The sequence below is a fragment of the Crocodylus siamensis genome, chromosome 2 (genome assembly GCF_052110815.1).
Source record: "Crocodylus siamensis isolate JL-2025a chromosome 2, ASM5211081v1, whole genome shotgun sequence".
Classification (NCBI taxonomy): Eukaryota; Metazoa; Chordata; order Crocodylia; family Crocodylidae; genus Crocodylus; species Crocodylus siamensis.
In genome coordinates this window covers 51,540,769-51,553,311 of record NC_143396.1, presented here as the reverse complement: position 1 = coordinate 51,553,311, position 12,543 = coordinate 51,540,769, and the positions used below count along the sequence as shown (strand labels likewise).

Here is a 12,543-nt window from a genome sequence, read left to right as displayed (position 1 = left end):
AAAACAGAGTGTCTTTGAAAACGTAGTATGTGGTTTAATTTGCTCCATTTTAAAGATTGCTAGCAACTTAACAGAAAAAAGTTCTTGGGCTAATTCTACAAATTAAAAGCACTAAACAATGCAATAAACTTGCCTTAAAACTATTTTACTATTTTAACATAGGGACATTTTGCTTTATGCGATTTTAAAGACGTTTATGTTTTACTTACTGGTGTATCGATGAGATTTAAGAGGTAATTTATTCCTTCATAATTGTAAAAGACAGATGCAGTCTGTGCTTTAACTGTAATCCCTCTTTCTCGCTCCACTTGCAGCTTATCCAGCACTTGTTTATTATGCTCAGTTTTAGTAATTGTTCCTAAGAATCAATGTTTTAATAATTGAATTACCATCTTATTTTACATAAGTGTAAGTTTCTGTTGCATCAAAATACAGTGTCAATTTAATTTCTACTACAGAATTTTATATAATCTTAAAATGTAAATTATAAGGCAAAATGGTGGCTTTCACGATAAACAAAATGTGCTAAACCCACTGGCCCAAAGCACATGACACACATTCCTTCACAAAAGGCTCTTCTCCACCAGTTAAGCTTTTCATTTACAAATTATGTTTGGAGGGGGGTGGGGGGGGTCATGGTGGCAGCTGTTGTCAGGGCCGAGCAGCAGGGAGGTGAGTGGGAAGAGGGCCCCAACAACAGCTAGCAGGGAGGGGGAGGCAGCACAGGCTAGGGTGAGGGGAGGCAAAGGGGCAGGGGTAAAGGTGACAGCTGTTGTCAGGGCTGGCATTGAGGGGAGGGTCACGGTGGCGGTGCCCTCCTACTATCTGGCAGGAAGGGGGAAGTACCAGAGAGGGAGGTAAGCAAGGGGAAGCTCAGCTGGGAGGTGGAGGCAGGCAGGGAAAGGGAGCCCCTGTGCTGGAAGAGGCAGTGGCAGCAGCGACGGAGGGTGTCTTTACATGGCCGGCCCCAAAGGGTAACCGGGGGGGTGAGGGGAGGCCATGTAAACACTCCCTAATACCCATCATTCTTAACAGGCAATTAGCTAGTGTTGCCTATAAATGCCACGTGCATGTGATTAGCCACAGCATAGACGTGGCCAGGACTGCAGCCTGGCAGCTTGGAGAACAGCATCTGGCTAATAAGTCTGTTGGGTGAAAAGGCATGGCGGAGAGAAGGGGCATGTAGGGGGGCCCATGGTGAGGGAAGGAGTGGGGTTAGGGAGGGGCAGAGGCAGGGGCAGGTGTTGCCCAGCTGGAGTGGAGTGGGGTGTGGGACGGAGTTGGCAGCTCACCCAGGGTACAGTGAGGGGTGTTTCCCACCATTGAATGCACCCCTAGAGGAGGCATAGGGGGCATGTGCCCCCCAGATCTGTGCATGGGGCAAAGGGTGGGCTGCCCACTGCATGCTCAGTGCCGGAGCTTCTCTAGCCTCTTCCCAGCAGCTGTGCTCAGGTCAGGTGGGGCAGGGTGGTAGCAGCACTAGGAGGGGTGCTGCAAGGGGGCTATAGCCACCCCAAAATTTGCCATAGCCCCTCTTCCCATCACCACCTGCCCTGCCCTGCCCAGCCAAAGCACAGCCGCCAGGAAGAACGTGGAGCAGCCCTGGCCCCAGCACTCCTAAAAAGACATGGAGAATCTTGAAAGGGTCCAGAGAAGGGCCACAAAAATGATTAAGGGCCAGGAGGACAAACCTTATGAGGAAAGACTGAGGTATCTGAGACTGTTCAGCCTGGGGAAGAGAAGACTGAGGGAGGACTTGGTGGCCATCTATAAGTATGTAAGGGGCGAATATTCAGAACTGGGGAAAAAACTGTTCACTAGGGCGGATAAGTGTGGATAAGACATTATCATAATTAAAAATGTAATAATAACTTTAGTGGATATATTACAAAAAATTAACCCTCAATTAGAAGATGGATGACAAAGAGCAATGGCCATTAACAGTTAGAGGATAGTTTCAGGTTGGATGCAAGGAAGAACTTCTTTAAGATAAGGGTGACCAGAATCTGGAATAGACTTTCCAAGGAGGTGATGCAATCCTCAACCTTGGAAGTCTTCAGAAGGAGACTGGACAGACACCTTTCTGGGATCATTTGATCTCGGCAGTGATCAGGAGGTTGGACTCTTCTTTCGAGATCCCTTCCATCCCTTAATTTTATATGATTCTATGATACTATAGTCTTTGAGTTCTTTGCAACAGAAGAACTGTTCTATTGGTTTTCTATAGTCAAGTGAAACAAAGAGCTGCCATTTTCTGAGGGATACCTCGAGTCTGCCAAGGGACACCTTGAGTCAAATGAGGGCTGCCTCAAGCCACAGAAGCCTGAGAACAACTGTCACAGCCACTATCAATTCCAACCTCATAGGATAAAAAATGGATCAGAAATTAGAGCACAAGGCCTTGGAAGACCAGAGTTCAATTCCCTGCTCCACCACAAATGTTTTCTACGACCCCAAATGCTTCATCTGGACAAGTCTCTGTCCTCCATTCCTTATATGCAAAAGAAATAACAGTGCTTCATTTCTTCACACATTAATCATAGTGAGGTACTCAAAAAGGTAGCACTATAAGTACATTAGGTTAGTGTGTCTGCAATTTACAACCTCATCTATTTTGTATGCAATATTTCAGAAATCTGCACAGCAGCAAAGAACCCACACAATTCTTAATATGTGCACTGCAGAGCCACATCAACATATGGTTAAATATTCCCAGGACAGACTCCACAAATCCTGACACTTTCACTCTCTATTACACCCATACTGGTCTCACCCACCACAGAAACCTCCAGTTTTAAAACATTCACAATTTTCTCCTAAATTATTACCTACTTTTCATTCTTCTAAACGAGACTAGCTCTCAAGTTCCAGCATGTTTTAGTTTTCCTCCCCAAAATCACTTTGTCTGAAATTTCCAGATTCCAAGAGTTTCCTTCCACCCTTCCCAAATTTTCTATGCACTTAAGCCCTTGCAAGTCTTCCGAGTACTGATCTACTGGATTTGTCAAATTAAACAGAAAACATTGTGTTTGAGTACAATATATGCCTTCCCTTTTATTCCCCACCATTACTACACTCTTAATATACTACCATTATTTTCCACCATTTTCCTTTTATTTTATTTAAATTTGGCTGTATACCATAACAAAGTCTGCACAGTTATGTCATGGTATGCCATGTCCAAGATCAGAGCAACATAGTGATAACAAAGTTAACCCCAAAACGCTATGACAGAAGTGTACAAAGACTTTTATACAATTTTTGCCATGAACCAATGGCCACTAAAAGTATCTGTAAAATTACTCTTACCTGTCATTTCTAAAAGCCTGTCTGCTAGAGTACTTTTGCCATGGTCTACATGAGCTATGATACTGAAATTTCTTATATTTTCAACAGGAAATACAGACATATCAAGCTTTTCCTGAAAAATAAAAAGGTACAGATCCCTAGTCAAGAAAAGATTAGGCTGTAATTTCACACACCCCTGTATAAAATCATTTCTATATACATTACAGAAAGCTCCAACTCATTCTACATCATCTTTTTGGAAGCCTAAAGTAGTTTAATCATTGCTTCTCCAGTCCCCACTTACAAACCTGTAAACGTGTACAATATAACATCAAGCTGTCAGGAGTTGCACACTGAAATCTGTTTTACAGAAATACAGGACTTCTGGAAAGACCTTAAAGATCATCTTAATCTAACCTTCAACAATGAAACAGGATTAAGTACACTTAAGTACATTTAAATCCATAACAGATAAATGTAAAATTAATTCAATTCCACAATGCCAGTTCCAATTTGTGGCTTATTGTTTAAATCACTTGACTGTAGAGCTTATTTCAGTGTCGCTATACTGTAATTTTATTGTACTACATTCAACTATGCCAAAAACTGAAGGGGATGCAGCTGTCAAGATTGCTATTAGAAACTCTGAAAATGACTAGACAACAACCCTGAAAATAACTACCTGCCACCATCAAGGCTTCCAAGATCAGCCACAAAATAGACCATTAGAAGCCAGAGGTCGGTTAGAGGCCTGCTAACAGATGCCACAGCACTGACAGAGCTCTAAGCCATGCTCCTTAAATACACAGAGGTATCAATGGTGTGACAACAGCAACTCCAAAACCAATAAGGTCTTCTCCTTTTAAAGGTTTCTAGTAAAAACCTCTTAAAACTATTAGCAGCTATGAAAAGGACAGTTAGCCAGTTTTATAGCTGACAATGATGTAGCTCAACACCACCGTGAATTTAACAAGCACCCTTTACATTAAGTCTGGGTAAGTACACACACACTACAACTTTTTTCAGTCTCATGATGTAACCAGACTAGTGGGGGCCAATTTTTTTTGGCAAGCGCACCACAAGTTAAGCCTCGGACCCTCTGCAAGTACCATTTACTGTCAGGTCATAAGTCCATCTTGCCCAGTGTCCTGGACCTTTTAATTTCCACACTCCCCATCTGCAGCCCCACAATGACCCTGGATGTCCTGTCAACTTCTTCCTGGCCCTAAGCTAGTGATCCACCTGACCAGGAAGGAGGATCTGGCTGGGAAACCCCTGGGGACTTTGAGGCTGTTTTCCTGTCCCTGGGCTCTGGGCAGTTTCACCGAGCAGCACCCACTGACTCATTCTGGGGCCACTGTCCAGCATGCTCTGCTCAGCATCCCTGCTTGAAGCACTTGTTTTAACCCTGTGCCCTCACTCCTGTCCCTGTTTTCTCTTTAGTTGCCCCCTGACCTCAGCTGATGTGTCCCCAGGGCCTCCCTGCCAAGTTCTTCCCTGATGAACCCAAACCCATAATCCAGAGACCCAGCCCGAAAGACAGGAAACAGAACCGGGTACGAACAGAGCTTTCTCCCCGCTTCCCATCCGCTCCCACTTGCAGCCTCCAGCATTGCAGGTGTAGGAAGATCCGGCTGACAGGCTGCGCCCCTCAATCCCGCGCTCAGTAGCTACTGCTGCCCCTTCCCCCAGGCCAGGAGCCCGCCTCCCACCTTACTGCGGGAGCTGTACGGCCTGACGGGCGCCGCGGCGCATCGCTGCGCCCTGCGTAGAGGCTGCGCGGCAGCAGCGACGCCCGCCAGCCAGGCCCAGGCGCCCGCCGCGAGGCTCCCCCGCGCTAGCATGACGGCACGGCGGCCCCCAGCCCTGCCCGCCGCGGCTCTGGCTTAGGGGGGTCTCCGGCCTCCGCCGGCGACAAGCAGCATCAGCGGCGCCCAACTCAGCGAAGCAGCAGCACACTCAGTCTGGGGCGGGACGAAGCCGGGGCTCGGCCACGTGCCAGGCCGCACCCGGAAGCGGCGAACAGCTGTCAGAGCAATCCTACTGCGGCTTCCAGTCTAGCACTGCGCATGCGCCACCGGACGCCAGGCGTGTGGAGAGTCGCTTGCCCAGAGCGGGGCGGAGTCAACCTCCTTTCGGCGCGCGCTGCAGTGACGCCACAGACTGCCAGCTGACGGGAACTGTCCTCCCGCTACGCATGCGCCCTACTTCCTCCCCTCCCTCCCAGTGGAGTGCTCCAGCCTCTCAGTCTCCGCCGCAGCTTCAGGCTTTATCCCCGCCCAGAGAGCAGTGATTGGAGAGGGTGGAGGGCAGTGCGGGGCGGGGCTGAGCGGTGATAGGCGCAAGTAGGGGGCCGGAGTGGGGCAGCGGGCTGGACCTTCCCCTCCTATGAGATGAACCCGCAGAGGCCCGGCCGCTTCCCCGTCGTGGTGCGGGTTGTGCAGGTGACCAACCTAGGGCAGCGCTTCACTGTTACGAGTTAAATAAAACAATGCCCGGTCCCCCAAGGCTTGTCTGACCGCACCCCGCAGTGGGGCCAATAAAAATATCACCCTTGGACATATAAATATATACTAAACTGTGATATATAATACAGATATAATAAAACATGTCAGGTTGTAAACATGGGTCTAGAGAAAAAGGCAATCAGGACTCGTAGTAGAGAGAATACCTTTTATTTAGACCAGCAACTCTTTTGCCAAACAAAAGACTTTTTTTGCAAAAATTGTGTTGGTGTAATAAAAGATACAATCTCTGTTGCAAGGAAAATCGAATCTGGTCATGTCAAGTTGACCAAACTCCCAGAAATCTTTTGAGATGACTCAAAATTGGTAGTGATTGTGGCCTAAAGTTAACCCGAGTAAAATGCCAGGGAGCATGGAACATTTAAAACAATGAAACAACAGAACCTTACATTCAAATGATAGGTGGTAATTTTGGGGAGTAATTAATATGAGGATGGGAAAATTACAGAAAAATATTTTCAAGGTGCAAGCATGTGCTATTGTATTCTTAGGATCTATGAGCCAAAATATTAAATAACAAACTTGGCGAACGTTGATAATGGTGACATCACTAAAGGGTTAAATAACCTTAAGTAAGTAAAGCAAGTAAAGTCAGTGTCCGGTGTTTGCTGCATGCTATCTGAACCATTTGCATGGATTTCTGAGACAGACATCTGCGTGGATCTGTAAAGGAGGACCAAGCCCTCAGACTTGGAACAGCGCAACCCAGGAACCTTCCCCAGACCCAGACAGCAGACAACCCAGAAATTTCCTCTTATTTTAAAAACCTGCCTGGATGCAGCACAGGGGTCCAAAAAAGAGGACATGTGCTGGAAAACCCAGACGTATGATAACACTACAAAAAGCTGGAGGGTCAGTCAAGTCAATCTTCACAGGTAGTCTAATGGTGAAGATTAAACTGATAAACAAGTGAACAGGCATTCACTTGATTTTGAAAATGCATCCACAAGCCTGCAGCGGCCCAGGCCAGAAGCTGGAGGGCACTACAGCATGCCTCCTTGACAGCTTGGTCCAAGGCTAGCCAGCCCACCCTATGAGGGGTCGGTTGTGCGAGAGGTGCAAAGCATCCTGGGAAACTGGGGGACTGTGAGTTAACTTGAAACTGGAGGGAATCGAGGATAGAAGTTCAATAAACGAATTTAACCTACTCAGTTAAGTCTGATACATCCATCCAGGTTTCTCTAAACTGCCCCCATTTTGAAAGAAGTTTATGTGCTCTGAACTTCTGTTGTGTTACAGATTTGAACCGGTTTCTGATCACTTATACTGGTTTATGTGTAATTTCTGTCCCTAGCCAATGTGTGTGCACAAGGACATGAGATCTGAGAAATAGCTGTAGGCATGGTTAAATATTTCAGTAAACAGATTTAGCAGCACACAAATTGGGTGTTATGTACAATGATTACATATACAAGTAAACACATACAAGAATGTCTCAGTGACCTCAGCAGGGTTGCTGAAACACACAACTACTTGCAGAAACAACACTAGTACTACAGTGTGTGTATATTAAATACATAACTATGGGATAATGCTGCCTGAATGACTGGGCCAGAGCATGGTCAGATGACAGGTAGTCAGTGTCAATAAACTAAGAAGCCAGTCATCTTCACTTCCAAATTCCAGTCCACATAAATGTATGTGGTAATGCTGACAATGCTAGGTCAATCAATACACAGCCATGATGCAGAATATCTACGAATAACGTCACAAAAATAGGTACCAGGCAAATACCAGAGAATAATAGAAGTTAGAGCAGGGGTGGACAATTATTTGGGCTTAATGAGTTTTGGTGAGCTGTTGTGGAGGGACAGGGTGGTAAGATGCCAATTGATCCTATCTGTCCCCCTGGTCATCACCAAGAGCTTGGGGAGGGAGGACTGTGCAATGCACCACTTGGCTCTGCTCCACCTGGGGTCAGGCTGGCCTGCATGCAGATTTCTCTGCCCCTCACCCCACACCACATCCATCTCCCCCCCGCATTTGGCTTCCTGTTGGTGCTGCGCAGTTCTGTCACCACAACCTCTGGCAGCACGATCCACACAGGACGGGGCATGATGCAATGCACCACGTAGCTGTCCTGCCTGCTTGTCATAATGATCTGCTGCCACCATGCTGTAGTGGGAAAGTCAGGGGTGCCTGCCGCAGGCCAAGCACCCACCCCATGCAACTGGCACAGATTCACCTCCTAGTGGCACCGCAGCGGCAGCAGTTCATCATGGTGGGCAAGCAGTTACTCAGTTACTCTGTGTGCTGAATCATGCCCTGTCCTGTGCACTGCTGGCCTAGTTGCAGGTGGCCAGAGTGCCAGGACTTGTGCAGCCACAGCAGCTAGGTAAGGAAGGGATGGAGGAGGTTGGAGGACTCTCTGCACTGCATGACCCAGTCCAGTGCAGCCCTGGCTGCAGCAGAGCAAAGTGGCATGGGGTACAACCCTCCCTCCTCAGGCTCCTGGCGGCAGCTAGTGGGCTACATAGGATCATTTAATGGCCTAGATAGGATCATTTAATGGCCTGCAGACTGTATTTTGCCCACCCCCTGTGTTAAAGTATTCTTGGGCTGCCCCACCTAGATGTTTCCAATTAGTAAATAACTAGAATTTGGGGTGTTAAATTTTGTAGAGTCCATCCAGGAAGAGTGCACACCAACTGCAGATGCTTCCTCAGCCTGATGAAGGGTTTTTAAACCTGAAAGCTTGCTATGAAAAAATTTCCAGCTATTTAAGTTGGTCTAATAAAAGACATCAGATTCACTCAAAGAACCTTGTCTGCCTATGTCCTTTGACTAACACTGCTACAGCCTACACCCCAGTCACTATACTCTTAGCATTTCCTATACTGGAACGGTCATTAGTGATGTGAAGATAAATAAGCGTCCCTCTAAACTGGGATTAATTTGTATTGAATAATGTGAAATCAATTATAATAGATGACAAATTCAACTACTTACTGATTTTCTGGATGTAAAAATGTGAAACCAGCATCAGTTAGGATAAACACCACATTATGTAATGCAAACGTACTGATTTAATTTCTTGGGGAGTTTCCAAGACAAATGTTTCATTAGCTACATACTCATGAAATGTTGAAAGGTCTGTCAATAATTACTGGAATTAAAGAATGAATATAATTCTATTGCATAGTTTTAAGTAACTTAGTATTCAATTTTTTTCTCTCACTGATAACTGGATCCAGTAGAGGTAGATATCATGCCTAAGAGATGTTGTGCTAAATTACATCAGGTTTGAAACTAAGTGATACATTTTTCTATAAATTAACCAAATTGCAAGAGTAAGCATTTACGGAGACCAATGAACTTAATTATCAACTAAGCACCCGTAAGCACAGCCAGTCACAGTATATATGAAATACCGTATAGTAATGTGGTGCATAATACGATGAGTAAAAAAGTGTGTCTTATGCTAATATACAGGCTTACTGGATGCAACCAAAGATGCTTAGCATAATATACATGCATAACTAAAGCCAAACAAATCAGTAATCAATGGTATCCATTAAACATAACATAAGACATGCCATTTTCAATTCACTCAGGAACAGGCACAATTTGAATTTATGTAGTATTATGAGACTACAGAAATGTAGAGATGAAAATAGAAATAGTGTCCATGATGCCTGTAGAAGAGACGTGTGATTTTTTTTTTAAACGCATCATAAGGGCCACTATAAGTGGCTCCAATATGTTTTCTCCATGGGTAATTGATAAACACATGTAATAATCATAAGAAAAAATGTCTCCTATCACAGGGGGGGCAGTGTTGTTAGTACACACAGAACAGTGACTTCTCCACAGCTAAATTCTCTAGGCTGTGCAGTCTAGAGACATGGTAGTCATGGGAGACCTTAACTACCCAGACATATGCTGGGAGGAACAGGCAGCCAGATCTAACCGCTCACGCAGGTTCTTAACCTGTATCCAGGGCCTCCTCCTAACACAGGAGGTAAAGAATCCCACCAGGGGTAACGCCTTGCTCGATTTACTGTTGGCCACAGGGGATGACCTGGCGGGGGACCTGCAAATTCAAGGCAACATAGTGGACAGCGATCACCAAATGATAAAATTCACTATCCAGAGAAGAAGGGCAGACATTATACCCAGCAAAACACAGGTGCATAAACTTTAAAAAGGCTGACTTCAATAGGCTCAGGGAACTGGCTAGCAGGGTACTAGGAACTAAGAGCCTAGATGCTCTGTGGGTCCAGGATGGGTGGTCATTCCTCAAGGAAACCATCCTTTGGGCTCAGAGTGAGACAATCCCATGGCCAGGGAACCCCTTTGCCTAACCAGAGTCATCCAGGATACCTTGAGGGCAACGAAAGAAGTACACAGGAAGTGGAGGCAGGGGGAAACTAGCAAAGAGGACTACATATGTCTCAGAAAAACTTTGATCTTGGTTTAAGACGTACTTAGATGGAAAAATGTGAGAGAGAAAATATGAAAAATGTAGAGAAAAACAAATGAAATGGCAATGTCATTGCAAGAAGACTCCTGTGATAATTACAGTCGTGTATTCGCAAAGGAAATACCTGTATGTGAATTTTCTTTTTATAATAGTCATGACAAAGATTTTAGACTATAGCATTATATTGTAACTTTGAGTTTAAAAAAATATATTAAAATATGCATTTTAGTGGAACTGCTGTTACATGTCCTGATATGGAAAGCTGTATCATCCTTTGACATTGGTCTGCTTTATTCCACTTGGTTAAAAGTCAGTGCATCAGAATTATTTTTATAATTATTTTTATAATTACTTTCCAGCATTCATAATTCCAGCACATCCCACTCAGCCATCATGAAAGATATTTCTTGCCCTGCCTTTCCTCACATTAAGTACTTAGGAAGTAAAGTGTAATTGCTGGCTTTACATGAATTAACAATATTGGTGGAGAATTGCTCATCTTCAGAGTTTCTTCAGTATGTTTAACAAATGTTAGGCATATTCGTGTTCACTTGATTTGTGTTTTCAAAATAGTTCAAACATATTTAATAGGTTGCATCTGCATATTGAAGAGAACCATTGAACAGTAAAGATTATTGATGAGGGGAGCTTTACTGCTAATGAAACCTTCTGCATAATAATGTGACATTTTTAAGTGTGCTTTCACCCTTGTGTTATCTGATTAATTTTTCAGGAAAGATCTAAATCTTAGAGATATTTTGTAAGTGATGAATTATGATATGCTACACAGATAAATCAGAAGTTTAACAAAGTAAATTGCCCTATATTAAACATCTCCCTGAATCCGGAGCCAGTCTCAACCTCCCGCAAACTTCAAGAAACTTCATACATTCATAGTTTGGGGGAGCTAAAAGGACAGTTCTTATCAGATAATCTTAGTTTTTGCATAATTCAGGATGTGGGACTTCCCATATTGAATTCTTATTTGAACTAGAGTATTTCTGTTAGAAAAGCACAGATCTCTATATCAGAATGACCTGCGTTGCAGAATCCACCACAATCTATGATACATTTTTTCAATCACCAATTTCCATTGCTATTAAAATCTTGTTTCTGTTTTCTTGGTTGAATTTGCCTATCTTCCACTACTGGATCTTGTTGCACCTTTGTCTGCTAATTTGAAGAGTCCTTTACCAAAGTTTTATAGTTTCATAGTTTCTAGGGTTGGAAGGGACCTGAGCAGATCATCGAGTCAGACCCCCTGCCATGGCAGGAAAGAGTACTGGGGTCAAACGACCCCAGCAAGGTGTACATCTAGCCTCCTCTTAAAGACCCCCAGGGTAGGAGCCAGCACCACTTCCCTTGGAAGTTGGTTCCAGATCCTAGCTGGCCTGACTGTGAAGTAGCGCCTCCTGATATCTAGCCTAAACCTACCTTCTGCCAACTTGTGACCGTTATTCCTGGTCTCTCCTGGTAGTGCACGGGGGAGCAGGGACTTCCCCAGTGCCTGCTGGTCCCCTCTGACTAGTTTGTAATAGCCCACTAGATCCCCCCTCAGCCTTCTCTTATGGAGGCTAAACAGGTTCAGGTCCTATAGCCTCTCCTCATAGTGTCTGCCCTGCTGCCCCCTGATCATGCGAGTGGCCCTCCTCTGCACCCTCTCCATGTTGTCCACATCCTTCTTGAAGTACGGCGCCCAGAAATGGACGCAGTACTCCAGCTGCGGCCTGACCAGTGCCGCATAGAGGGGGAGGATCACCTCCTTGGACCTGTTTGAGGTGCATCTGTGGATGCATGACAAGGTGCGGTTGGCCTTCCTGACTGCCTCCCCAGACTGCCGGCCCATGTTCATCTCGGCATCAATGATGACTCCAAGATCCTTTTCTGCCTCTGTACTGATGAGAAGGGAGTTCCCCAGTCCATAGGTATGGTGCTGGTTCTTCCTCCCCAGGTGCATCACCTTGCACTTGTCAGTGTTGAATCCCATCCTATTCTCATCCACCCACCCCTGTAAATTGTCTAGGTCTGATTGCAGCCTATTCTTCCCTTCTAGCATGCCCACATCCCCCCACATCTTAGTGTCATCAGCAAATTTGAACAGGGTGTTTTTTACCCTCTCGTCCAAGTCGCTGATGAAGATGTTGAACAGTGTGACCTGAGGACCGAGCCTTGTGGAACCCCACTGCCCAAATCCCTCCAAGTCGAAAATGACCCATCCACTACCACTCTCTGGGTGCGGCCCTCCAGCCAGTTGGTGACCCATTTGACTGTGTGGGTGTCGACACCACCGTCCCCCAGTTTCTTAAT

General features: G+C 45.3%; 1 protein-coding gene across 3 annotated transcripts in view; it reads right to left on the bottom strand.

The window, feature by feature from the left end:
- Positions 1-5,362, bottom strand: part of GUF1 (GTP binding elongation factor GUF1) — a 45,464-nt gene extending 40,102 nt beyond the window's left edge. The window contains exons 1-3 of one of the 3 annotated variants that reach the window (XM_090035867.1): positions 5,001-5,362; positions 3,310-3,421; positions 210-358 (exon numbers count right to left, since the gene is read on the bottom strand). In XM_090035867.1, coding sequence (XP_089891993.1) covers positions 210-358; positions 3,310-3,421; positions 5,001-5,132 — 393 coding nt within the window. In that variant the 5' untranslated portion in view covers positions 5,133-5,362. The remainder of the gene's footprint in view (positions 1-209; positions 359-3,309; positions 3,422-5,000) is intronic. The other 2 variants (XM_090035865.1, XM_090035866.1) reach the window with 2 other exon arrangements.
- Between the last annotated feature and the right edge of the window lie 7,181 nt (positions 5,363-12,543).